Genomic DNA, 26441 nt, shown 5'->3' on the forward strand with positions numbered 1-26441 from the left:
TTTTCCGAGCACTCAAGAAGACAGGCTTAAGTGCCTGTTACTACCTAGATGATTTATAAAGGGTTATCAGAGGATAGAAAGTTCTAGATTCCTAAGTGCTATTTGTTCTGATTATTGCCATGTACTCAAAACCCAACCAGCTCTGAGGCAGCCTGCTCCAAACCCTGTGGGTCAGGGAGGGAAGCCAGCTGATGGTGGCTATCTCTCCTCACAAAACTCTTTAACGGTTGGCTCAGAGCTCAGATTGTAAATATGCTGCACAGTGTCCAGGCCCAACCATCCACGTTTGAGTTACGGCTTTCAATTTGAAATTTTAGAAAATTAATTCAGAGATGAGATGATAGCCATATTTACTAAGGATCATATGTCAAGTCTGTAACAGCTGTGAGTACCTGGTATTGAGGGATGTAGTGGTGTTTTCGAGTTGGGCTCTGTTTTGATCTTTTAGTTGGCAAATGCCATTGGTCGGGAAACCCATTCTGAGGAAGGCCCGTCTCATCAGGTCATGTCATTTCCAGCCCGGAACATCACTGATGGCTGAATTTACCTTCCATTCCACTCTGTCCTACTCTACAAGTGTTTATTGAGCTCCCGTTATGTGCGATGAACTGCATTAAGTGCTATGATGAATAAAAAAAAAGAAAATGGATGCATAAGACAGAACTCCTGACCTTAGGTATTTTATTACACCAAAAGAGAGCCAAGAGCTTACAAGGACCAGACACATTACAGAGCAGAATGTGGCAAGTGCTAGAATAGATACAGAGACAGAAGAAAGCTTTGCATTTCCCGTGTAATCACCTGGAGTTTCGCATGGTAGAGGTAGAATTTGAGACTTTCTCAATCTATGCCCCTTGGAGACAGTCCGCACTTTATTTATTCATCTACTATTTGAACTCCCAGCACCTAAACTAATCCCTGGTACTTCATATATGAAACTAAAAATGAATTAGGAAAAAAATAAGTCGTGGTAAAATATACATAAGATTGGCCATTCCTGATTGTACAGCACAGTGGTATCAAGCGCACTCGCGCTGTTGCAAGACCATTACCACCAACCATCTTTAGAACTTTTGTCACCTCGCAAAACCGACGGTCTGTACCCATGAAACGGTCATTCCCCGTCTCCCCCTCCCCCTGCTCCTGGCAACGGCCAGTCTACTTTCTGTCTCTGAATTGGACTGCTCTAGCTACCTCCTATTTGTGGAACCAAATACCGTACAATACCCTTTTGTGACCGGTTTATTCCACTTCACGTGTCTTCGAGGTCCACCTACGTAACAGCGCAGGTCAGAATTTCCTTCCTTTCATAAGGCTTACTGCCGTTCCATTGTGTGTATAAACCACATTTTGTCTGTCCATTCTTCTGTTGAGTCATTTGTGCTGTTCCCACCGTTTGGCTATTGTGGGCATGCGGCTAGAAATGTGAGTGTACGAATATCTGTTCGAGAGAGAAATTTTGATAGGTCGAGCAGGGGCGGGGACAGGACATGTCAAGCTTAGGAAACAGCACGAAGAAAAGCAAAGACAAGTGACCATGCACCGCAGTGGCTTGGTACGGCCTCCTCAGGGATTTGTGGGGTGTATTGGCTGAAGACGGAAAGATCGCTCTATTCTGGTGCTTGAAGGGCACTAAGTACCCTACTGAGAAGATCAACTTTTTCTAAAGTTATGAGGAACCACTTAGGGATTGGAGCAGGGGAGTAACATTACCAACGCTCCGCTTGAGGAAGATAATTGTAGTGGAAAGCCTATAGTTAGAAATATAGAGTAGTAATCCTGGCAGGAGACAAAGTAGGGCAGTGGCAGTCAAAATAGTAAAAAAGCAGGACAGGGCGTAGAGGAGAGATTATTACAGAGGAACAATCAATAGGATCTGTTGACAACGGGATGTGGGTGGCAGGAAGAGGAAGATGTCGTTCAATCATTGACTGAGAAAACAGTGACATTACAAACTGAGAGGAGGAATGCAGAAGGAAGAAGCAGCAGACCAAAGACAGGAGTTACCGTTTATCAAGCTCTTACATTCCAGGCATTATCTCATTTAATCTTGATAAGGGCCCAGGGAAGTAGGGATTATTGTAGGTGGGAGGAAACTCAGTGTAGGCAGGTGAAGTTGCTAATATCTGGTTAAGTGGTAGAACTGGGTAGAACTCCCACCGAGCTGGATGGGACTGGATGGGACGGCAAAGGTGAAGCCTTGGCCCTTGAGACCACCACACCGTTCCGTTGTCTTCAAGCTCACCTGGTATCCACGTGGACTTACCTCTCAAGTAATTGGACATGTAAATTGAAGCTCAGGGGCATGCTCACGTAAAAAATGTAGCCCAGGAATCGCTCACACAACGATGAGTTCAACTGATGCTGGGTGAGTACATGAGTTCACTCAGGAGAGAGTGTGGAGACAGAGGGGAAGGCCAGGAGCTAATCTCAGAAGCACTTGTATTTATCAAATGGGTGGAGAAAAAAGGACTAGGTCTGAAGGACTAGAGAACATTGGGAACAGGGAACTGGCAACAAGTTTGAATGAAAAGACAGTTTCAAAGAAGGGATTAGTCAACATTGCCAAATCTAGACTCTTCAATAGGAGGTGGACTGTGGCCACTAGATTTGACATTTAGGAAGTCCTTGGCAACTTTACAGAGAAGAAAGCATATATGGCAACGCCTGTGGGTTGAAGAATGAATGGGATGTAGGGAAATGAAGAAAGTGAGCATAGACTAAATTGTTCAAGAAGTTTGGCAGCAGAAGAAAGGAGAAATTATGGCACAGTATTTAAAATGGTGTAGAGTTGACAAAAGGTTTTCTTTTTCAAGATCGAGCAGAGAAGCATGAGTATGGTTTTTGGCTGTGAAAAAGCCAGCGCAGAATAATGGACCATAAATATTGGGAGAATCATGAAAATTCGCGGAGGACTAAAGAGAGAGTGCACAGCCTGGGGAAGATGTAGGGATGTTTTTCATTGGAAAAGGGAGAGGAGAGAGATTTGTATGTTAAGAGGAAGGGCTGAAGGAGCTTGCATGGTGAGAGAGGAACTCTGGAGCACAATCTGACCTCGCCGTCAGTGAACGGTTGATTTGGCCACAGAAGACACTGTCAGCCGGAGACAAATGAACAGATTATCCAGCTTCACTGGGGACTCTGTTGAGTTAGGGTTTCTTGTTTCGGTATGGCTGGGTTTTGCTTTTTTTTATTTAAATTTTTGAAGTATAGTTGATATCCAAGATTATGTTAGTTTCTGATGGACGGCATACCAGGTCGACAATTACACACATTAAGTGTAGTCAGCGTGGGCCCCCACACAAAGTTATTACGATATCATCGACTATATTCCTGTGGTCAATCAGCTGAAATGGCAACCAAAGTTCAGTATCTCTTTTTGGTCCAATACATTTCAGCCTTTCTTGAAACTCCACAGGGGCACCTGATTGGATTTTGGTATTTCCCAAATCTCCTTAGGCCTTTTGTAAACCCTTAAATTAGATTACTCTTGACCGATTTCATCAATGGTATACTGATTTTTTCCTCACTTCATTCCTCACTGTCTCCGAATTCTAAGGGCACACATGCAGAAATCCTCACCACATTGACACTAGGAAAGAACTACTGTCTTGAGATTTTCATAGAAAAAGATTGTGCAATTACTGAGATCTTGTGAAATATTTCAATCCTGAATTTCAAAATTTTATTCTTTAAAGACTTCAAACCCATTGAGAAACCTCAGTTTAAAAACCTTTCTATTGATGGTAGTTTCTGAAATAGAACCAAGGGAAAGGCATGGCTGGTGTAATTTAAAGTGACAGATTGTCTTCTTCTCAAACACTGACATTCCATTCGGCATTCTACAAGAACCAAGTAATGTTCCAGATTTTATATATATATATATACACACACACACACACACACACACACACACACATACAGTTGCACTTACTGTATTTATGCGATGACTTCAATTCCAGATATAGGTATTAACGATTGGAACCATGCCTCAGTTACCTCCCTCAATGAAAGATAACGTAGGAATGTTATAACAAATATTTAGTTAAAAAACTGAAAAGGGCTTTGAAAATGTAAAAGTGTAATATAAATGCTAAATAAAGATAATATATTCCGAACAGCAGGCTCCTTTGAAATAGGGCCTATGAATTCCATTAACACTCTCTGTTTACATGCTTTTAGGAACTTTTAGGAGGATGTTGCCCATGAGCACGGCTGTGACATGGCACCTATGGCCTAGTAACCAGCTGGGAAAGGGGTGAGTAAAAGAGCAGATGTCATAATGTGTGTATTAATATTCCTTTAAGTCATTCGACAAATATTTTTCTCATAGTTAACTGTGTGCAGGTAGAGATCCGAAAGCTAGCAATACCGCAGAAAACTAAAACAGGCAAAAATCCCGACTCCCGCTAATATTTACTGATTGCTGTCACGTGCCAAGGTTTAGTCTTGCATAGGTCCATTAAATCCTCCTAACAACCCTACGAGCTAGGGGCTAGTCATATCCCCATTTTACAGATCTGGAGAGTGAGATAAAATTTGCCTCTAATTTTTTGCAAGTCTAATGGGAACAAGTCAAACTCCTTGCTGTAGGCTGGGTTCTTTTGTTTATCTACTCAATTAAAAAAAAAAAAAAAAGACTCAATTTCCCACCAGGGATGGGGAGTTACTAGGCCAATACTAGCGAAGACAGAAATCCTAGCCGTGTAGTAGTCTTCAAGGTGACCACAGAGTGGCCAGGCCTGTCCAAGATTAGAATGACCTTTGGGAACAGGAGGTCACGCAGGGCCCAGTGAAGCCCTGGCACCTTTATCTCTGGCTGGCTGGCGAACTCCTGCTCCGCTCTCTACCTTATGATTTCTATTTATGCATAGTTTCCCAGGCCTAATAGCTAATGAGCCTGCACTCTACCTTGTTCTCCCTGTGAATCGTTTAGTTTTTATAATGCCTATCAACTAACTTTATCTTCAGTATTTCCAGTTCATATGGCCAAGTTTAAGACTATGACTGGTCCATTTCATCACTTTTATTCATATGGGAAAGCACTCCCTGCTGACTCACAGGCCACCCCTTGCTGCTCAATTCAGTCTTGGGATTAAGTGCCCTTTGCTGGACCAGTCAGCTGTGGTCAGGAGGCCAGGTCAAATGGAAAGAACATTCTAGAACCAGGTTCTCAGAATATCCAAGACTATTCTTATAAACGTGGTCTGAAGTCTGGCCTGTGCCTTCTAACATTGTTTAGTCATAAGGCTTTTAGATTTAGGCTTTAGATGAGTAAGTATATTATGCAAAAATATAAATGATCTTTTTCCTTTAAACCTAGAAGGGAGTTTACGGTCCCATATTATTCTACTCTTTTGGATACGTGTGTCACATTTCTACCTTTACTTTTGTATCTAAACAAAATGATAATAAGCACTCACATCTGTCCAGAAGCTCTTTCTATATTAATTTCCTTAGGATGTGGAGCATGTGATACACATTATAATGCTTTACCTGATGAGTAATATACCCTTTCTCTTTCACCCTTAGCATTCCAATGACATTTTACCATCACAAGCCCTGTGCCAGGAATGTATGCAGATGTGTCACAATGAAGATAACCAGGATTCAAATGTGAGTACTTAATAAACATTTCAGTGTTATCTAGAACACTAACAAGAAAATCAAACTCAGCTCTTACAAATATCAATAATAAGAATCTTGGCCAAATCAATGTTAACGTCATTTTCATACTTGGAAAAACATGGAGCACACAATTATGTAGGCTAAAAAAAATCAATAACTTGACTCATACTTAAAAGTAAGATAATACATTAAAAGGATGATCCCAAGTATTGTTCGTTTAGAACATTTCTGTGGGAAGATTCAGTTTTACCTCGAGGCTTGTGACCAGGAGCACACAGTATAACGTGGGGGACTGGTGTTAGAAAAGCGGTTTGTGGCTATGAAGCAGATCAAAACTAACTAGCCGTTAGGGAATGGAACCCATGACCTTGATCTCATTAGTACCAGGCTTAACCCAACTGAACGAGCTATAAACTGATAACATTCGGGTCCCCAGCCGATGGATGGATTTTTCACTCCTTAAAATTCCTTTCTTGGTTCCATAGTATTTGTACCAAAATGTGACCGTGCTCCCGTTCTGTGGGAAAGATGGAGAAGGACATGGATTTCAAAGAGGCCTCAGAAATCAATTACTCTGTTTTTTTTTTTTTTTTTTTTTTTTTTTTTTTGTCTAGCTAGTGAGAGAATTGAAGCCCTGAAATGTGAGGTGACCTGCCTAATGGTTCCCAGTGGGTGGTGGCAGGACTGGATTAGAACGCAAATCTCTTGGACTTCACTCCAATTTCAATTTGTGAGGGCCGGCCCATGGAGGAGGTCACCCTGGAACTGTTCTGGGACAGGAAGAGTGAGTCCTACCAACAGGAGGTGGGACAAGTTTAGTGTTAGGAAGAAGAAGGAGTTTAGCTTTTAAATTGAAGTTCACGCAGAGTGGAGGTAAGACAATGGAGTACAGTGAGAGAGGTTTTATTTTTACTTTTTATTTTCTTTAAATTTTAATTTAAATTCAATTTAGTTAACATACATACATCGTATTTTTAGTTTCCGGGGGTGGAATTTAGGGATTCCTCAGTTGCACGCAACACCCAGGGCTCCTTACGTCACGTGCCCTTCTTCATGGCCCTCACCCCAAAACCCCATCGCCCCTACCTACCTCCCCTCCCGCCGCCACCCTCAGTTTGTTTCCTAGAATTAAGAGTCCAGTGAGAGAGGCTTTACATGACCTTCACTGAGACGTGATAGGATGCCTTGAAAGACCTCTAAAGAATGAATGCGGTGACTTGTTTAAAATGTTTTCCATGTAAAACCATTTTAGCTTCACAACATTTAGGAATGGAGGGATCTGAAGTCATTTGGGGGCAATAAGTTTGGGTTTAAATACATCACTACGAAGGATAATAAAGGAATGAGCTAATACTTTAGTTTGAGGTGCCAAGGAAATTGAAATGCCACGTGAGGGACAGATTTGGTGGTTGGTGGGTGTCAAGAGGGTAGAGCAGGGTGGCCCGGGAAGAGGGCAGTGGTGGAGGGTGATGAGATTAAGTGAAGCTGGAAAGAAGGGATTCCTCATGGAAATGAAGCAGTGACCACGTGGTGGAAACGTGAGGAACAGCGAAGCTTCTACTGGGATGGCCCCCTTTGGGGAGCAGGTGCAGAGAGGTCCCGGAAGAGTACTGGCTTACTGAGCGTCGTCTCCAGTCCAGGACTGCATCCGCCTCCGTCTCGGCTGGGGGCACCGACGGTTTCTTGGCCCAGATACGTGGTAGTGGTCTCGTTTTTACCTGTGAGTGCCCGCGGAAGATCTCCCGCCCTGAACTACAGCTTGGGAACCGCCGACACGAAGTTCTTGAGGCTTCATGGATGATCTCTGCAGGACGAAGGCCAGGTGTTGCTGAGAGCCTCCACCGGTCTTTCTCTGATTGGATCATTTTCCCAGAGGAAAAGTGGAATGACACACCAGGGATGGCTGTCCTTCAAGAATCTGCTAGGCTGTGACTTTTTCTGGAAAACCTGTCCGTATTGCCATAGGGGCTCCTGGCCCGCACTTGCTCGGCCTACCCCACCACGCCACGCCACACTGTAACGCAATGCCCAGCTCGCTAGACTCTTGCCAGACTGAATTCCTCGTGGCCTAGTTTTCCTCTGTTGTTACTCCCCACCACCTTGCAGGGGATTGCTCAGCACAAGTAGGCCATTAACATAAGTTTAGAAATCAGAAATATCCAGAAGTTATCTAGAGAGAAATATCATCCAGAAGTTAACATAAGTTTAGAAATAAGAAATATCATCCAGAAATTATCTAGAGAGAATAAATCTAAAATGGATTTTTAGAAAAAAAAAATCTAAAATTTAAGGGTTGTGGTTTTTTGTTTTGTTTTGTTTTGTTTTTTTTTTTTTGCATGGTCTTAGTTTTGCACATAGTTCACGGCCTTTCTTTTCTGCTCCCCTAGTCTGCCTTTGACCATTTTGCTGCTTATTATTCAAGGGCTAAGGAGAAAAGGGGAGAAGCTGAAATTCAGATCAGTTAATTAGGCTGTTTGGGAGCAGCTCGGAAAAGGGTTGGAAGTGGTGGGTGAAATCAATAGTTAACCGGCGGTCTGAGATTATCTATAGCTCTTACCCACCCAGCCTGCTCTTCACACCCCCTAAACCAATGGCTGCCCAGCATATGAGCAGATTTTATTAGCTCATTTCACCTTCATGGGGTTTGTCCCTTTGTTCTTGAGTACGCGGCAAGCCATGTGTCCTGATTTTTGGTTTGGAGAATTTGGTCACTATACCAACGGAAGAAACTGTGGGGTGGTCAGCTTCTCTGGGGGTAATCTCATGGTCCTAAGGAAGGAAATTTAACAGTTTATTTTCTGAAACTGGTTCAAGGAATATTCCTTAAGTAAAAAAAAAAAAAATTCAATCAAGAAATAATATTACTTACATTTTGAAGCAGGATTTTTAATACAGTATTTCCATCTGTGATATATTTAAATTCTAGGCCCCAGGCAGTAATTTCGGAAAAAGGCCTCCTTTACCTTTTACGAGATGCAAAATAAAGTCCACTCTGAGGGCCAGCGGGGCCTCTCCCCGACTTTCCCACCCTTGCCAAATGTTAACACTGGCTCCTGCCATTCTGGAAAGCGCACATGCTACTCTTTTTTTTTTTTTTAATCCCCCCCCCCCCCCCCGAACTGCAAAGTGTTACTGACCTTAACAATGTCTATCATAACTTCAATCACTCCAATTCTTTTGTGATACTTGTATCTGGTAGGAAAGGAGCACTTGCATCTGATAGGAAAGGCGCTTGCATCTGGTAGGAAAGGCGCTTGCATCTGGTAGGAAAGGAGCACTTGTATTTGGTGGAAAAGGAGCACTTGCATCTGGTAGGAAAGGCGCTTGCATCTGGTAGGAAAGGCGCTTGCATCTGGTAGGAAAGGAGCACTTGTATTTGGTGGGAAAGGAGCACTTGCATCTGGTGGGAAAGGAGCATTTGCATCTGGTAGGAACGGAGCACTTGTATTTGGTAGGAAATGAGCACTTGCATCTGGTAGGAAAAGAGCACTTGCATCTGGTAGGAAAGGAGCACGGCGGCGGCCCCAGAGGAGGCCTGCAAGGGAGGGGAAGGCCGTCCCTAGCGCACGCGCACGCGGGCCTCCTTGCTGCAGCCTTGACGCCTTGTGGAGGCAGGTGTCGCCTGGGCTGCGCCTGGGCCTCCTTGCTGCAGCCTTGACGCCTTGCGGAGGCAGGTGTTGCCTGGAGGCCACGGCCATGCAGAGGGGCTGCCCTGGGAGGCCAGGACCGGCTCTGCCCGCCGCCCGGGTCCCGACACGCGCACTCGCAGAAGCTGGTGCAGCAACCGAGCCAGATTCCACAGCAGAGGCCTAGCGCGTGGCAGCTCCCACGAAGGCCGACCCTGGAGGGAAGGGAGGAGCGCGCGGGTCGTGCCCCCTGCAGTCCTCGAGCAGGGGAGCGGGTGGTGGTGGTGGGGGAGTACGGCTCCAGGAGCTTCAAACTTTATTTCCCATTTTTCGTGACCTGTGGCACGCACTTAGCGGTCCGGGTCGCGTTTGTGCAAGAGCTGGGGAGGGGAGAGGGGAGGGGAAGGGAGAGGGGAGGCCGCGCTCCTTAATGGCTGCACGGGTCCATTTGCACATTTGCAGTGCAGCCTTGCAGCCCGGATTAGCTGCTCCGAGCATCGCCTTCTCCCTTCCCCAAAAAGAGAAAAAAAAAAAAAAAAAAGTAAAGTGCCAAATAGACAAAGAGATGCATGACCTGAGCGGCGTTTCCCGGCGGGTTGGGCCGTGGCGGGCGCGGCGGGCGGCGGGCGCGGGGCCCCGGGCGGGATGCACCTGAGGCGGCGCGCGCGGGAGCGGCGGGGGCGCAGCGCGCGGGCAGGGCGGCCGGAGCGAGCCTCGCGGCGGCGGCGGCGGCGGCGGCGGCGGCGGCGGCGGCGGCGGCACCGGCTCCAGCGCAGCTTCCCTCTCCCCGGCCCTGGCTCCACGCGCACATGCGCACTGCGCCCGCAGCCCTGGACCATTTGTCAGGACTACTCGGGAGACGGAGAAAAAAAAAAGCGAGCGAATTTGGGGGTAAGGAGCGGCCGATCGGGTCCCGGCGCCCGCGGGTCGCCAGGTCGGTCCGCGCGCTCGGCCGCCCGGGCCCTCTCCGGGGCGAGGAGGAAAGTTGGAGCGACCTCGGGGGGGCCGGAGGCGCACGCCGCCCCGCGGAGCAGCCCCGGGCAGGGGGGGACACGAGGGGGTTCCCCCCGCCCCGGGCGCCGCCGGGAAACAGCTCAAAACTTAATCCCGGCGAGAAAAAGTGGGCGAGGGACTCGGGGACGGCGGGGGGCGCGGGGGGGCGCCGCCGGGCATCTCCCTGCGCAGGAGTGAGCGCGAGTAGGAAAGAGGAACAAAAGAGCGAGAAAAGAGAAAGGAAAAAATGGGGGGAGGAGAGACTTGTATTTTTCTGCCTGCGCGCACCCGGGGAAGGGTGTGGGGGCCGCGCGGAGGGCGCCGGGCGCGGCGGCGGCGGGGGCGCCCGGGCGGGCGGGCGGGGTGCGAGGGGGCTCCGCGGCCTCCCCGCGGCCTCCCCGCGGCCCCCGCGCGCGCACCGCGCGCCCCGCGCCCCCCGCGCCCCGCACTCGGGTCGCGTTCGGGGGCAGCGGGCGCGCGGCGGGGAGCGCGGCGGCGGCGGCGGCGGCGGGGAGCGCGCCCGAGGGCGCAGGGGGGGCGCGCGGGGGGGGGGGCGCGCAGGGGGGCGGCGGCGGGGGCGGCGCGGGGGCAGCGCGAGCCCCGCGCGCCGCCCCCCTGCGCCCCCTCCGCCCGTGTGGCCTTTGTGCCGGCGCGCGGGGAGGGCGGGCGCGGGGCGCGGAGCGCGGGGAGGGCGCGGGGCGCGCGGGGGGCGCGGGGAGGGCGCGGGGCCACTTGGCGGCGGCGCCCCCGGCTGCGGGCCCCGCGTGGGTGCGCTGCCCCCCGCCCCCGCCCCCGCCCGCGCCCCGCGCCCCGCGCCCGGGGCCCGCGCGCACACGCACACCCGCACGCACGCACACTCCCGCGGACCCGCGGCGGGGCTCGGCGGCCGAGAGTTTGCGCCTCCCTCCGCGCCGCCTCCCCCTTCCCGGCCGAGCGTGTGAGAATTTCATATAGATCGGCTCCAATTTCCGCCATTTTGGGAAAGTTGCACAAAAATAAACCCTCCGGTTTATTTCTGCCCGAGGCAGGAAAGTGCTCGCGGGAGCCAGGCGGCGCGGGCCCGGCGGGGCCGTCCGCGCGCGCGCGCGGGGGGAGGGGCGGGGGCAGGGGGGAGGGGGAGGGCGCGGGCCGCGGGCCGTCGCGGCGTTGGGTGCGGGGCGCAGGGGCGGCGCGGGAGGGGGGGCTCCCCCTGCAACTTGTTTACGCCGCCCTCCTCCCGGGGAGGCCGCCCCCCCGCCGCGTGCGTGTGCCGTTCCGGAATAATGGGTCTTGCACACTCGCGCCCTGGGCCCGGCAGGGGTGGGGGGGGTGGGGACCGGGAAGCGCAGGAGCCCGGGCATCCGCCGCGCGCCCCGCGAGCTGCAGGGGAGGGGGTCGGGGAGGGAGCCCCGGGGGCGCGGGGGGCGCGAGGGGGCGCAACTTTTGCGCCGGGGCCGAAACTTTAATTACCTTTAAAGAAAAAGGCCTTCGGATCGCCTCCTCCCTCCCCCCCCCTTCTGGCCGCGGCGGGGCCCACAGCGCGACCGTGAGAGAAAGTTTCAAAGCGGGCGGCTTCCTCCCCGCCCCGCCCGCCCTCGCCGCCATCCGTGTGTCCGTCTGCGCGCGGGCAGAGGTGGGGGCGGCGAGCCGGGGCCCGCTCCGCACCCCTGCACGGGCAGACCAAGGTAAACGCCGCTTCGGTTTCCCTCCTCCCCGCCTCCCCCTTCCCCCCCTCCCGCTTCCTTTTCCTCCCCCTCCCCGCCGATTTTTATTTTTTTTTTAATTTTTTTTTTGAGGGGGACCCAAAAAACGGAGTGTGTCTCCTTATGCAACTTCCTCGGGCGCTGCGAGCCCGGCCCTTCCCCCTCCCTGCATCCCGAGGCCCCGCTCCTTTCCCACCTCGGCGCCGCCGCCAGACAAATGCATCCGAAAAGCGAAGTCCAGAGAAACAAAAATAGATTTAAAAGGGGGAAAAATTATTTATTTATTTATTTTTTTGTTCTAAGTTTGAGTGAAGGGAACCTGAGATGAGAAATAAGGTTTTTTGGGGGCGGTGGGGAGGGGGGGCGGGGAGGGCGGCCGGGCGAGCGCGTCCTCCTGTTGGTTTTTCCGAGAGCTGGTGTGCGGCACCTTCCCCGGCCCGGGGCGGGCGGGGGTGGGGTGGGGGGGGCCCGACGGCGCGTGTGCTGGCCGCCTCGGTCGCGTGGATTTTTGCGCAAGTTTTCAGAAAAACACTGACTCGAGTAGAGAGCATTTCTCCGGAAAGTTTCAAGTGCAGCAAAAATAGCGAACGTGCAAAACTGGCCAAGGGGAGACCTCTAGTGGTTACACGCGTCTTTAAGTTAGGGAGGCCGAGAGCAAAGTTTGGCCTTTGCTCGCAGCTACGTAGTCTGTTCAGACGTGGAAGTAATTAGACGACCTGAGCGAGCGGCCAGATGTGAGCGTAGATGCGGCCCCGACCGCGCAGCTGCCGGGAAGGCCCGACCCGGAGCCCCCCCGGGTCCCTAACACGGTGGGGGGGCGGGGGAGGGCGCTTGCCTTGGATCCCCGGGTCTGAGATAGGTCTGTAAGTGGGTTAGGCACCGTTGTTTGCTTTTATGCTCATCATTTTTTGTCTTTGACCAACTTTTAATCGGGGGGGGGGGTGGTGGAGAAGAGGGGGGTGTCCACAGTGAGTCGTTTCATTTCTGAACGTTCACAGAAATGCAGAGCGTTCAGAACTTGCGCACATAAAAAAAAAAAAAAAAAAAAAAAAAAAAAAAAAAAAAAAAAAAAAAAAAAAAAGATCCTCGGGTTGGAATTTGTCTTTTGTAACAAGCCGGTCATGTTTATCCCCTAATAAATAGGATTAAAGGCCGGCGGTTAGTCTCTTAACCGTGCAGTTACATAGAGTCATAGGATAAGTGGTCCCTCTCTGGTTCCAAGAGTATAATTTTGTTGCGCTGGTGAAAACGTTGTTTCTGTATACTTTGTATCAGTCGTGATTTAAAACGTTCGCCTACGTGGGAAAGAACTGCTTACATAGTATCTATCCGTTTGCCAGTCCGAGTAACTTTGATTTTAAAGATAAAAGCCCTGCAAGAAATTAAAGTGGAGTCGAAGGATGCCTGTAACTTTCACCTGCTGGTCATAGAAAGGGGGAGATCTTCAATTTAGGGATTTAGGATAAGGGGAGGGGATGAATGATAAAACCCTTTTCATCTCATTCAAGACTGGTTTATTTTTAATATAAGGAGTGGTATTGTGTGAAATTATGCCATAGGTCAGTGATTCAAAATTAAAACATATTAATGGGGGATTTGAAGGCTTTTTCTTTCTTTTTTTTTTTTATGACAACGTATTGATTTTTACTTTTCCTCTCTTTCAACTAATGCTGGACCTTTAGGAGACGTCTTGGGGGTGGAAAAACAATCCTAAAGACCACCAGAGAGTTATTTCTTCACCGCCACTAGGTAAGATTTGCTTTTTGAAACAAATTGCTTGGTGTATTTGCAAATGTTGAAAGCTGTGTTTGGAGATCGGGAAGGAGAATGTGGGACAGGGTTGGCAGCAAAGCATCGTTTTGTGGGGGCTGCTTTGGATGCGTGAAAGTCTGGACATGAAGTGTGACGGAGGCTCAGATAAAACATTAGGAAAGGTTCCGAAGATTGTCCCGGATAATAATTTGTGGACTGGCCCTTTTACTGGATCCTTGATTTGCGTTTCAACTCTGTTTTCTACCGAAAGTAAATAGTTTTATTACTTGGAATGGAAAAGATGGGAAAACTAGAACCAAGCACTTGTGAGCTAACATTAACTGTTGTAACACAGTGGTATGGAGGATTCTGGAACTTGTTAAAATTTTGTAGGTGAAATTTACAATGAGAGCTTTGGGGCGTTCAAGTTATTTGACTTTGTGGCTTAAATCCAGCATGGGCTGAATTGTGCCAACCATCATGTCAAAGGGCTGTGGGGACTTTCCAGCATATGAGCATAGGCGTGTCAACTTTTGAACGTATCTCGACAAAGAGTATAGCCGTTGTCCGATAAGATCCCTTTGGTGATTTTGGAGGGTGCCGGTTTATCTCCAGGAATTCAAGGCCTCTTTTCGGGACACAGGTTGTTCTCAGGCAAAAGAGGGCAGCCCTCTGAAGGGAAAGCATCTTAGTGATCAAAGTGTATTTGTGCTCCTCTAGTTCTATTTATACCTCCCCACCACCCGCTACTCCCCTACCTTATTTTTTATTTTCCTCTCCTTTTTTTGCTTCTTTTCATTCTGTTTGTTTTCAGTACTAAAGGAGTTGTTGATTCCTGTTTGGCAAAAAAACAAATAAAACAAAATCAATCAGCCCTACCTTTTCCGAGTAGGACTAATAATCCTCCCTGGGCTCCCTTAGAACTGAGGTGGGCATGCCCTGGATGTCAACACCGAATCATTACTGATGTAAAAAACGATTGTTAACAGGAGCTTGTTGTCATTTTCTGCTCGTGGATGGTCTTGAGTGGTGTCATTTGCAAGGTGAATAGAGGGGGGGGTCCACGTAGGTGATGCAATGCAAGAAGATCACGCAGGCGGAAGGAGAGGGCAAGCAGAGCAGAGGATCAGGTGTTGCCCGGGATGCTGAGTTTCACATTTACACATGCTGAGTGGAGGGCAGTGCCTGTTTTCCTTCACTTGGGGAGTCCTTGTGGCTGTGGATGGAGCAATCAAAGACAATTCAGCCTCTAAATGTATCGCATTGTGTGAGTCATTTTACCTGGTTCAGCCTGGATTGATCTCCCCATCTGGAAAATGGAGCAACAGTGCTGACCTTACTTCCTTTGTTGAAAGGAGAAAAGTAAAATACGGTTGTGAGAACTATAAAGATGGATTCACGTGTTTGGTAGTCATATTACCATTTTACCTTAGTCAGGTTTCGTGAAGGGCAGGAAGGAGGTTGTCAAGGGCAGAACAGAGTGATTTAATTCCTGGCTAAAATTATTAGATTGGTTTCTGGTATATATATTATGTGGGCTTGTCACAATACTTCAGGGGATATTTCTTTTCTTTAGGAAAAAAATAGTTTATCTTGAATAGCATTAGCTCATTGCAAGAAGGGACCATGTTTTTACATGACGCTGAATATAAACTGTAATTTATTTATCCCAATCTAGTCATTTAATAGGTAGGAGTAAGTAAAATAAATCAAACTTAAAATGATGCCTAATTGTGGAAATGTGAGGGTACTGAAAGTAGAAGGGTTGGTGTGAGGGGAATTCGTGAGCTGTAATTAATATTTTAGTTGTGTGAGTCTGTTGGGAAATGAGCGTGAGAAAATAGGTAACTGGGGTAGTGATATTTATACTCTAGGGGGTCAGAAAATGGGTCCGCAAATGACTGCGGATTTAGGGAAAGGTCCACGCAGGGCCTGCCTCCCACCCCTCTTATATTTCCGAGACCCCTTTGCTACTTTATTCTAATTATAACCAACTGTCTATGGTCTATGATCTAGACAGAAAAAAAAAAAATCCTCAATTTGCTGATACTGAACTTGACAAACCCTGACAGGGTTTAGTGAGTTGTAGTTCATCTCCGTTCTCCTATAGATCATCCAATCAATGTTGTGAGAATTCAAAGACTCGATAGTAGACGAAAGAAGAAATATGTATCGTGTTGAATTAGTCCTTGAGTAATTGAGGGCTGCTTCTTGAATAATTTTCCACTGCTCTGTTTGGTAGTTTATTTCTAAGAATCTGTGTTTCAACCAAGGCTTTTTTTTTTTTTTTTTTTTTTTTTTTTTTTTTTTTTTGTGGCAGGTAAAGTTAGGATGGGAAATTTATAAGATAAGTTACTTTCTGTGCTGTGGGACAGGGGTGTACCCTGGGTTTCTGGGGATGGGTGCCCTGAGTGATCCCTCTTGCAGTGTGTCTACCAGTTAACTAGATTTTGTTGAGCTCTTACAGTGCTGAACACCAAAGGACTAGGCCTCTGCCCTTGAATTCCCTAGACCCAATGCCAGGAGTGGACGCGACTCTCAGCTCTGTTAAGAAGAGTAAAGCAGCTGCACTTGGTACCAGTAGGAAAGAACAAGGGACCCACCCTCTTGGGAGCCAGAGTCAGGAGACGGATTCCTGGGTTGAGTGATGCAGAAATATGCCATTTGATCATATACACATGGCACAATGTATGCCCTCCCTTTTCCAGTGCTTAACCTTCAGAAATTATTCAGGAGCTCTTTACCTCCTATCACGGAATTTCCGAATTGTATATCCAGTGAGAGTGATGGGTTTGGGGCTGATTGTTTTCTTCTTTGACTATGACTTCCTGGTGTAGATTATTCTACTTGCTCCCATTGAGGATTCCTCATGAGAATTTGGGGGACACTGTGTTCAAAGAGGACCATTTATTCAGGAGGCACTTATTTAAAGAGAACTATTTATACCTTCCTACGCGTGTGTATTTGTCTATGACATCTTGAAATTCAGGGCATCCGTAGAAAACACATTTTGTAAAGGACCTCATCATCCAATGGGGATATTCTCAGGTTGTCTCTTCACTACGTTATTTTACTGACACACGAAGATATGAATAAATAGTCGCACACTATGAACTGGCGTGTACTGATCATAGCATTGGCTATGCAGCAAGTGGATGAAAGCAAAGCACCCGGAAAAGGGTCCCCGTGCCATGTAACAGAGTTTGATTGATGAAGTCAGATTGAAGAAGATGTTTAAGAAAATCCCCACTGAGGAGACGGGGTGGTTTGGGGGAAAGAACGAGGACTTTTGAGAGGAACTCGAGTGAAGTTGGGTGATCCTGGATGAGAGAACTTCTGATGAGCGTGGTGGACCTGGAATTGGTTTATTGCATGTGTATTATACACACTAGGAAAATGCTCTCTTTCTTCTCCTTTCTGTACGCCAGTGTTTTGTCAGTCGACAAATATTTATTGAGCACCTCTTTTTTGGAAGTCTCAGTTGAGTGCTTCACCTCATCCACGCTTAGACCAGGGTCGGATGAATGAACCGGTTAGGGCTACAGAGAAAGCAGCAGACCTTGGTCTCCATGTGTCTGACTTCTAGTTGAGGAAATGCCCCCCACACAGTCCAGTAGAGAGGTCATCAACAACACAAAGCCACGGTTCAGTGCTCCTGCTCAGGAAAGGTGGAGGTGAACACAGTGAGTGTCACGGCGGCACCACTGATGTGGCGTTAGCCGCATTGCTCAGGTAAGGACCTGGGAGGTGGGGCGCTCTCTGCCAAACCCTTCCACGTGTTGATAAGTCAACTATAAATGTGCATTGAGGGCCTCCTGAATGGCAGGCATTGAGCTAGCACTTTATATTCATTCAATAATTCATTTATTTATGTATCCAACAAATACCGAGTGCCTTCTGTCTGCCCAGGTGCTGCTGTAGGCCCTGAGTGCTATCTCAAATACTTTCACTAACCTTGAGCAGTTGGTATTCATATTTCACTTTTCGAGCAAACTGGTGCTTGGAGATACTTAGTAACTTGTCCAGGTTCATATCCTGCAGTTTGAAAGGGGTGGCATCAGGGAAAACGATACTGGCTTATGATTGTTTTGTTATGTCTTTAGGTTCCTAGTTTCTTTCTTTTTTTTTTTTTTTAATAAATTTATTTATTTATTTATGATAGTCACACAGAGAGAGAGAGAGAGAGGCAGAGACATAGGCAGAGGGAGAAGCAGGCTCCATGCACTAGGAGCCCGACGTGGGATTCGATCCCGGGTCTCCAGGATCGTGCCCTGGGCCAAAGGCAGGCGCCAAACCGCTGCGCCACCCAGGGATCCCTAGGTTCCTAGTTTTGAAAAAAAGTAATTCTTAGAATATTTTTGAGAAAACCCACTTCTGGATTAATATATTTGCTCTTATACATTCATTTACTAGGATAAGCAAATAGCAAACAGGTATCAGAAAAAATAATGGCAACACAATTCTCTCTTCACTTTTCTTTCTTTTCTCCCTTCCTTCTTTTCTTTCTTTTCTTTTCTTTTCTTTTCTTTTTTCTTTTCTTTTCTTTTCTTTTTTCTTCTTTCTTTCTTTCTCTTTCTTTCTTTCTTTCTTTCTTTCTTTCTTTCTTTCTTTCTTTCTTTCTTTCTTTCCTCTCTTTCTCTCTTTCACCAAGAATTAGGAAAAGACCAATTACTGAGTTACTGAAAACAACACCTTGGTCTAGTTTATGGCCTTGACATGATCACAAACTGTTAAGAAAACATAACTCAGATTAGGTTTGAGAGTTACCGGGCTGATTTATAAAGTGGTTTCACTTGTTCTGTCTTTACAGGAGGCAAAGGCAGTAGGGTTAGTTCTCAAAAAATGTAGATCAGTCAGTCAATAGAAATATTGGGACCTAAATTTCTTAAAGTGAACACAAAAGATGATGGGATTTACTCAGAAGGCAGGATTATAAAAGGAAAGAAGAAAATTAAATGGAGGGGTAGAGATATTGGTGGGGAGAAGCTAGGGCCAGGGCTGACTGTAGAGTGCTGGAATCAAAATAAAAAAAAAAGAAAACAGGAAATATGACTAATAATACATTCAGCAACAGTGCTATGGTTACTGTTATACTCCTTAACCAGAAGAGTATGCTCATGCTTGCCAGATGAAGTGAAGAGTCTTTATTCATTGGGTGGTTCCCTGTTGCAGTGGAACTCAGATAGTATCTCTGGTGTGTGAGTTACGGCCCATCAAGCAGAGCTTTAGTGTGACTTAGAAGGATACCACTGCGTGCGTTGATCATTGGGTACCAGACGGTTTCACTTTTAATGAAGCTCCATCACCTTATAAACTCTTTTGAGCACTTAGTGCATGCCAGGCTCTTTGAAGATCGGACCGTAGCTTTATGTTATATGTAATTTTGTACAATTGAACTACTTCAGTAGTAGAACATTTTGAGTAGGATTGTTCAGGCACCAAAATCATTTGATTATTTTCCCTTCATCTGTTATGCTGTCTGAACCCTGAACTATGAATCGAAATTCCCGAGAGGTCAATGTACTGCTCAGGTTGTTGAGTGGTCTAAATAATTCACCTTATTGCTGTGTGTTCTTATTTGGTGGATTTGAGGCTTGGCTGTTCAATCTATTGATAAGGAATTTAGCTACCAATGGTTATCAAGATAAACCTGTAGACTTGACTTGCGCAAGAGAAATAGAATCTGGTCATTTCTACTTTATTAGATACAAAAGAGAAATTGAGTCTAAATCTCTTAATTTTAGCTCTGTGTTCTATAAAAATATGAAGCAGAGTAAGAAAATAGATACTACTTTTAGCTTTCAAAAAATTATGAAATGAAATAAGAGAAAAGAACAAGATACTACTTTTAGTTTTTCTTTTTTGAGTTTATGCCTGTTTTGCATACGTATGGACATATCTGTGTCAGACAGGTTTTTGTTCTTTTTATGCCCTCTGAGTCCCTTTAATGGGTGTAAAATTTCTATTATGACTCTATTAGTGTAGCGATGTTGATGATATGATAGCACTTGTCAGGATATTTTTGCCTCAAACTGAGATATCTTAGACTCTGTACACTGAAAATGAACTTCCAATACAAGCATTTGATGAGAGTATATTAAATGTGCCATAGGCCTGTTAATGTCAGTTTGCGATTTCATTTTGTATGTACGTTTTTTTTTTTTTTTCTTGAAAGGCATTATTCATTTTCTGTTCCTCCTTGAGAGGAAGTAAGTAGGTTAGGCCACAGAATCTCAAATAATTCATCCTTCTTACAGTAACAAGCGGGAAGACAGGAAGTTGAGATTTTGTAAAGGTTGCTTGTGGTCACTCCCCCTTTTGTATAATCTCCATGGCAGAAAAGGGAGCAAATGAGATAAGCTGGGGCTGCGTTAATAGGATCATTCTCATTAAAACATGGCCAGGAGATACAGGTTTTGAGAAAGTATCAGTAAGAAGGACCCGTCCTAATAGCTAAGTTCCTGTTTAAAGGAAGCGTAGATTAGCTGCCACTCCGGCGTCTGCTGTATGCGGGGAGATTTGGACAGAAGAAGACCCAGATTCTCAAGGATTTGTTCTTGAGGGGACTGAGATTTCATTTCCCACATTGAAATGATCTGGAGTTTTGCCTGCCTAAAATCTATGTACTTGGGCCCGGCGGCAAAATCCTACATCTCTCGGCCCTGGGATCTCCATCCCTCCGGCGTGTGTGTGTGTAATTCCGAGTCCTTATCAGGAGGGTGAGTAGAATATCAAAGCTGGTATCTGTCATGCTTGATTTGAAAGGAAAATTTTCCTTTGTAGCAATATGTTGAGAGATGCTTCAAGTGTGAGTTTAGATTTTTCTCTTATCCTTATTCCTGCTTAAGAGGTTTGAATTTAACTTCTTCTGATGTGTCCTCCACTGACACTTAAGTAAGGAGAGTTTCTTGGAGCCGCAACGGTCCGTCTCTGCCAACGCGGCGCGTGAGCACTCTGTGGCCTAGCTGGTAGTTAGAATTTCCCTGGGGCCTATGAGATGGGTGGACGGGTGGGTTAGATCTTTTTTTGTGATTTCCCCCCTCCCTCATTCCAACCTACAGCTAGTCTGTTGCATTTCCCCTTCTTTTTTTATTCACTCATTGGATACCTCTTCTCCTACGGCGGATCTTCATAAGGGATAAGGAAATGAAAAAAATCAAGGTCTCTTTCCTCCAAAGCCTTGTATAAGTAGGTGATCATGACGCAGTGTCCGCATTGTTGGGATGGGGGTATTGATTCTCTCTTCCTCGTCCCTCTTCCGGCATGTGACATCCACATCCTCCGGGGCCTGTAAACAGAAGGACTCGTTCTAGTCTCTGTCGGGGAGGAGCCACAGCTTCCACCTCTTTCTCCTACTGACCTTTTGCAGGACCTGGGACCACAGTTGGTATGTGAGGAAGCTCTCCTGCCTCCTCAGCAAGAATATCCATAAGGTAACCAGTGACCTACTCTTGGGTCCTCACTCAGAGATTAGGTCCTTTTGGCTTTTTTTGGTTGCTGTGACGTTCTTTTGTTTATGAGAGTGTGGTAAAACGAATAGCTAGTGAATTTTCCAAATTCATTTTGAAGTTTTATATATCCGTGAAATCCGGAGTCTTCCCATTGTTCTTCACCTCCCGTTTTTACCTTCACCCCTGGACTCCTGAGAAATCATTTAGGGCTTTGTGGTGCAAAGGTCTTGGCCTCTGCAGTTCTCATTCCTCTGCCCTGGTATGCTTCAGATATTGGGTAAACTGGTGCCTGGAGGGAGTGTGGACACTGGAGAGTGATTTTTTTGTTGTTGTTTTCTTCAAAATAGCTGAAGCTCCATGTACTGTCTACCATGTGCAAAACACTCTTGGCATGCACAATCAAATGACAAGTTTTTACGACTTTGTAGATATTCCCATTCCATTTTGTTGGTGAAGGAGCCTAAGGCTCAAGAGAGGTCAGGTACCCTGCCCAGGATTACACAGTAGTTCATAACTAATGAGGCCAGGATTCAAACCCAGGTGCTCTGGCTGCAGAGCCCACGCTTGTCACCATCACACTAGATTGGCTTCTGTGTTGACTAAAATGCGACGTGCTGGGCCCTGTGGAATATAGTCTGAGGGACACCGTCCTGGGAGATAAAACTTTGTTTCTCGGCTGGATGACCTCAATTTTCTTGTCCATAAAATGTGATCAGTCTTAAGAGGTAGTTGTGAGGGTCCAATAGTCTGGTATTGGTGAGATCCTTTAACATGACGACTCATGGAAGAGACCCCTCTGCTCCAGCCTGTCTGCATCCTCTTCGTGTCTTAGGCTTTGTCCCATTTCCCCTTCGTGGCCTTGCATCTGTGCGTGTGTGAGCTGTCCCCTGACAGGCTGTGTACTGCCCCTCTGCTGTCACGAAGGTACAGGCCGTCAGAGACTAAATCAGAAAACCGTACACAGGCCTAGGAGTCAGAGGCTGGATCTCTCAGGATAGCTGTCTCCGGCCTGGACTTCAGGGGCTGCAGGTCCCCAGGGCATCCTCCAGGCGTAGACACTGTGACTCTCAACGCGTGGATGCAGGTTGGGACCTAGGGCAGAAGGCGGCACTTGTAGTTGAATCTAACCTGAGGATGAATACATGTTATTCCTGCGGAACCTTACCTAGGTTCACGTTATTTCCTGAATTTATTTTCCGTGGCTTGGCGTTTTCCCAAAGGTGGGGGGTAGTGGGGTTGGGGAATCCATGGGATTCCGTGTACTGTGATGGAGGAGCCCTAAGAGCCTGGGAAGCCGCTGCCGCTGGGCACAGGTGGCCTCGAGGCCCTGATGCGGTTATTCCACGTCTTGGTCAATGAAAACTTTTCATCATGGAGCAGGAGTAAGAGGGCTCCTAAAAGTGGTGTTTTGAGGAGCAGACTGGGAAACATCACCTGGCCTTTCATCGGGCTCTGTCCCAAAGCTGTAGCCCGGTCAGGAGGGCACCGTCGAGAGCGCGGCCTGCAGGCCCAGCCCCTGCTCCTGGCAACTGCTCCTCTGTCACTTGAGAGGTTTTGTGCTGTTCAGAAAGGGAACAGTCGAGGGAAACAAAAGCAAAAATGAACTATTGCGGCTACACCGAATAAGAAGCTTTTACACAGGAAGGGAGACCATTAACGAAACAGAATGGCGTCCTATCGAACGGAAGGAGATAATTGCGAGCGATGTATCCAGGAAGGGGTTAATGTCCCGTGTGTAGAAAGAACTTCTGCGACTCCACTCCGACAAAACCCATTCAGTTAAAAAATGGGCAGAGGACGCGAATAGACGTTTTTGCAAAGCGGGCGTGCAAGTGGCCCATAGACAAATGAGAGGTGCTTGACATCACGAACTATCCAGGGAATTAAATCAAAACCCCAGTGAGATAGCAGCTCATACCAGTCAGGATGGCTAGAGTAGAAAAGACAAGACATCACAAGTGGTGGGGAGAATGGAGGGCAAGGGGAACCCTCATGCGCTGTGGCGGGAATGGGATTTGATGCCGCCAGTGTGGAAGACCGTGTGGAAGTTCCCCCCCAAATTAAAAAGAAAACAGAAATGCCATACGATACAGTAATTCCACTACCAGGTATTTACCCAAAGAAAACAAAATCGCTAATTTAAAAAGATGTATGCACCCGTGTGTTTACTTATCATAGCTGAGTTACGGAAACCACCCAAGTGTCTATCCACAGATGATGGAGGACGGAGATGTCCCAATGGACTACTGCTCAGCCAGGAATGAGGTCTTGCCATCAGCAAGAACACGGATGGACCTAAGGGGTATTATGCTAAGTGAAACAAGTCAGACAGAGAAAAAAAAAAAAAAAAACATGATTTCACATGTATGTGGAATCTAAAAACTAAAACAAATGAACAAATAAAAAGACTCTTAAGTATAGAGAATAAACTGCTAGTTGACAGCAGGGAGGAGACGGGGGTGGGGGGGTGCAGGCAAAATAGGCAAAGAGGGTCAAGAGTACAAAAAAGACCTGGTCATCTCTCGTGGAGCCATGTAAATAGGAGATATTATATTACTATTAACAAAATATCTGCTTTTATGGAGCGACCTTGAATCTTGCGATATTAAGATTTCGAACAAGTGGCCTACCGTAAGAGCTACTAAAAGCAGAAATAAAATTAAATGAAAGGAACAAAAGTCACTGTCTAATTTTTTAAGGCCACTTGAGCATCTTTCATGAACTCCAGTAAGCCGTCAACCAGGTGATTATCAGAAGCTGACATTTTACCGACTGCTCCTGCAGGAGAGGCCCGGGGCTAAGGAATCCTCTGACTTATCTCAGGGAGTCTTCCCTGTTGCCCAACGAAGAAAGGTTCCATTCTCCAGGCTTTTGGGGGGGGGGTTGGGCCTTCCAGAGATTAACTGGCCTGAGGTCACTGAGTAGGCCCTCGTCAGATTGTGCAAAGTGAAGTGGAGAGGGGGAGGGCAGGGGGAGGAGGAAGGGGAGGGTGGGGGGGCATGGTGAGGGGGAGGGCAGGGTGAAGGGGAGGGCATGGTGAGGGGAGGGGAGGGCAAGGCAGGGGGAGGGCAGGGTAAGGGCAGAGGGGAGGGGGAGAGCAGGGTGAAGGGGAAGGCAGGGGAAAGGGGAGGGGAGGGCAAGGGGGAGGGCAGGGTGAAGAGGAGGGCAGGGGGAGGGGGAGGGAGGGCAGGGTAAAGGGGAGGGGGAAGGGAGGGCAGGGGGAGGAGGGGAACTGGCAGGTCTCAAGGGTGACCTTAAGAAGTATTTGATGGGTGGCAGGGAGCAGGGGGGTGTAGGGGGGCGCAGAGCCCCTTTAGAAGCCCCACGAAGCAGGTGGTTGGCCGCACAGGGGTGATGTTACCGAGTAGTGACCTCAGGACTTTCTGTAGGTGGCGAGCGGGAGAGAACATCCCGTTAGCCACGGGCGGTTTCTGCAAAGCAAACAGAAGGCCCTTTCCGTCGGGGGCCGGAGGGGGCCAGAGGGGGCCGGGCGGGCCAGGGCCCTGGGTTCGAGCACACCGACTTTCCCGGGGTGTCCCGGGCATCTCCCGCACAGCCGGCGTTGGTGTCCTGTCGTGGTGCCGATTTCAGGGTCAGCGTCCTTGGCTCTCTACAAAGGGCAACCTACCCTTTGAACCCAAACTGATTAGCACCAGGTGCTGCTGTCTCAGTTGTCATCCGAGGGACAGAATTTTAATCCGATTCTGCGTTCGAGGTGGTGTCTGTCCCCATTTTATAGCCCCGCCTGACTGCCGGCCATATGGTCCCTGTACCTTAGTTTTGGAAGACCTGTGCCTGCTACCTGTGACGCAGTAACCTGTAACTCTGGGAAAGCAACCGTAGGATCATTAAAGCCACTTAACTGCTCTTGGTGAATGTTAAGTAGTCGTTCTTTTAAATCGAACCACTTAACCCTTTAAGGCAGGAATGGCCAGGCGCTTGCTGAATGAGCTTTATTTCCCACCCTGTCTGCAGACCCAGACTCTGGGCTTATAGGGAGGCGCCAGCTCTTTACTGGACTTTGAGCCTCCTGCATGGGGTGGCCTACCTCTCCGGAGACTCGTCTTCGTCTCAGCCCAGCAGGTTCCTCGCCTGGACTCTGGCCTAGGAGCTCAGCACTGGGGGGTCCTTGCGCCTCCCCCGGAGCCACCGCTCGTTCTGCCCACGCGGTGGCAGATGTGAATGAAGGGCTGGTATGAAGGGGGGGTTGTGAAGGACACGCAAACTCTGCTTATCTCTAGTCAAAATAAGATAACGATAGATTCTTGACCTTTGGAAGGATGTAACCCCAAGGCAATTGCCAATTCTCAACCTGGGGAAAAAAAATCATTGTAACGTACAATTTCTTCCTTCAGATTAGTAAAGTACAACCGAGAAATGTAAATGATCTCTCTAGACCTTAACTACTTATCTTGCTTGATGAGCAATTTTTGTACTGTCTGGAGCACTTATTGAAACAAATTCACACATCTTTTCTACTTACTTCCTTTTGGAGCATTTGGTAGTTCTGTTCACACAATGTGTCTGAGTCATCACTGCTTTTGACATTTCAGTCTTTAATTTATCTGAGACTTCTATTTTGTGGCCGGGGCCTATCACTCTCATGAACATTTCCATATTCCCCTCATCCTGTCGTCAATGCGACAGTCAACTAGCAGTTAGTTTTGTTTGTTTCATCTCTTAACATGAAACGACGTCTCCTTTCTCTCCACAGTGGCCGTAGACCCAGAGCTCTTAGCATAGCCGGGCCCTGGCTGGTCCGGGCGACCTGCCCTTGCCCCTCGGCGTCATGGCACGTCACAGAATCGTGTCTCTGCCAGCTGAGGACTTACTAGATGTCATGGGAACTTCAGACGCTCCTCAGGGATGGTAGAAACCATAGAAAGTCTGTGAATACCAGCGATCTGCTCTGTATTTCCCATACGTGAGTTGTACAGAAGAGAACCCGACCCTTCCTCCTCTCCTCTGTCTCTGGGGGCTGATGCATTTGCTTATATAGTTAAATAGTGACTATTAAAATTACCCACGAGCTTTGGGGAGGTTGACGTCCCGTAGTGACTTCTATGCTCTAGCCTCTGTGGTGGGCAGCGATAGCAGACTAAATATCTTCATGGGAAGACCTGTCTTTCGTGATGTGGACTTTTTTAGACAGACAAGAAAAAAGATTTTAAAACATTTTTTTTCATTACCTTTTTTTCTTTAAGAGAAATTTAAACAGTCAACAGGTATGAAGGAATGTCCAGAGAGAAGAGTCTGTCTCATGGCTCTCTTTCAGCAGACTGTTGGCCTTTCCAGGAGGCCGTGATGGA

General features: G+C 47.6%; 2 protein-coding genes across 10 annotated transcripts in view; one reads left to right on the top strand and one right to left on the bottom strand.

Moving 5' to 3' along the window:
* Positions 1-6525: 6525 nt before the first annotated feature.
* On the bottom strand, positions 6526-9899 carry LOC112644561 (uncharacterized). Of its 3 annotated transcripts, XR_003126497.3 has the most exons (4): positions 8766-9899; positions 8498-8591; positions 8262-8397; positions 6526-7798 (listed from the first exon to the last, which is right to left on the bottom strand). XR_003126497.3 is itself a non-coding variant. In XM_025423006.3 (3 exons), the coding sequence occupies exons 1-3, from the start codon at positions 9324-9326 to the stop codon at positions 7104-7106; spliced, it is 1026 nt and encodes a 341-aa protein (XP_025278791.3). In that variant the 5' UTR covers positions 9327-9899; the 3' UTR covers positions 6526-7103. The 3 variants fall into 3 exon arrangements, 1 of the variants encoding a protein (XP_025278791.3); XM_025423006.3 differs by lacking the exon at positions 8498-8591 and having other exon boundaries at positions 6526-7432; XR_007413587.1 differs by lacking the exon at positions 8766-9899 and having other exon boundaries at positions 8262-8711.
* A 96-nt stretch (positions 9900-9995) lies between these two features.
* L3MBTL3 (L3MBTL histone methyl-lysine binding protein 3) overlaps positions 9996-26441 on the top strand; it is a 120900-nt gene continuing 104454 nt past the window's right edge. For 2 of the 7 annotated variants that reach the window (XM_035707044.2, XM_035707071.2), the window contains exons 1-2: positions 9996-10145; positions 13612-13678. The gene's annotated coding sequence lies outside the window, so the exon portion shown is untranslated. Of the gene's footprint in view, positions 10189-11160; positions 11185-11529; positions 11912-12499; positions 12789-13611; positions 13679-26441 lie in introns of those variants that run through there. The other 5 variants (XM_035707046.2, XM_049115487.1, XM_035707053.2 and 2 more) reach the window with 4 other exon arrangements.

This window comes from Canis lupus, chromosome 1 (assembly GCF_003254725.2).
Source record: "Canis lupus dingo isolate Sandy chromosome 1, ASM325472v2, whole genome shotgun sequence".
NCBI lineage: Eukaryota > Metazoa > Chordata > Mammalia > Carnivora > Canidae > Canis > Canis lupus.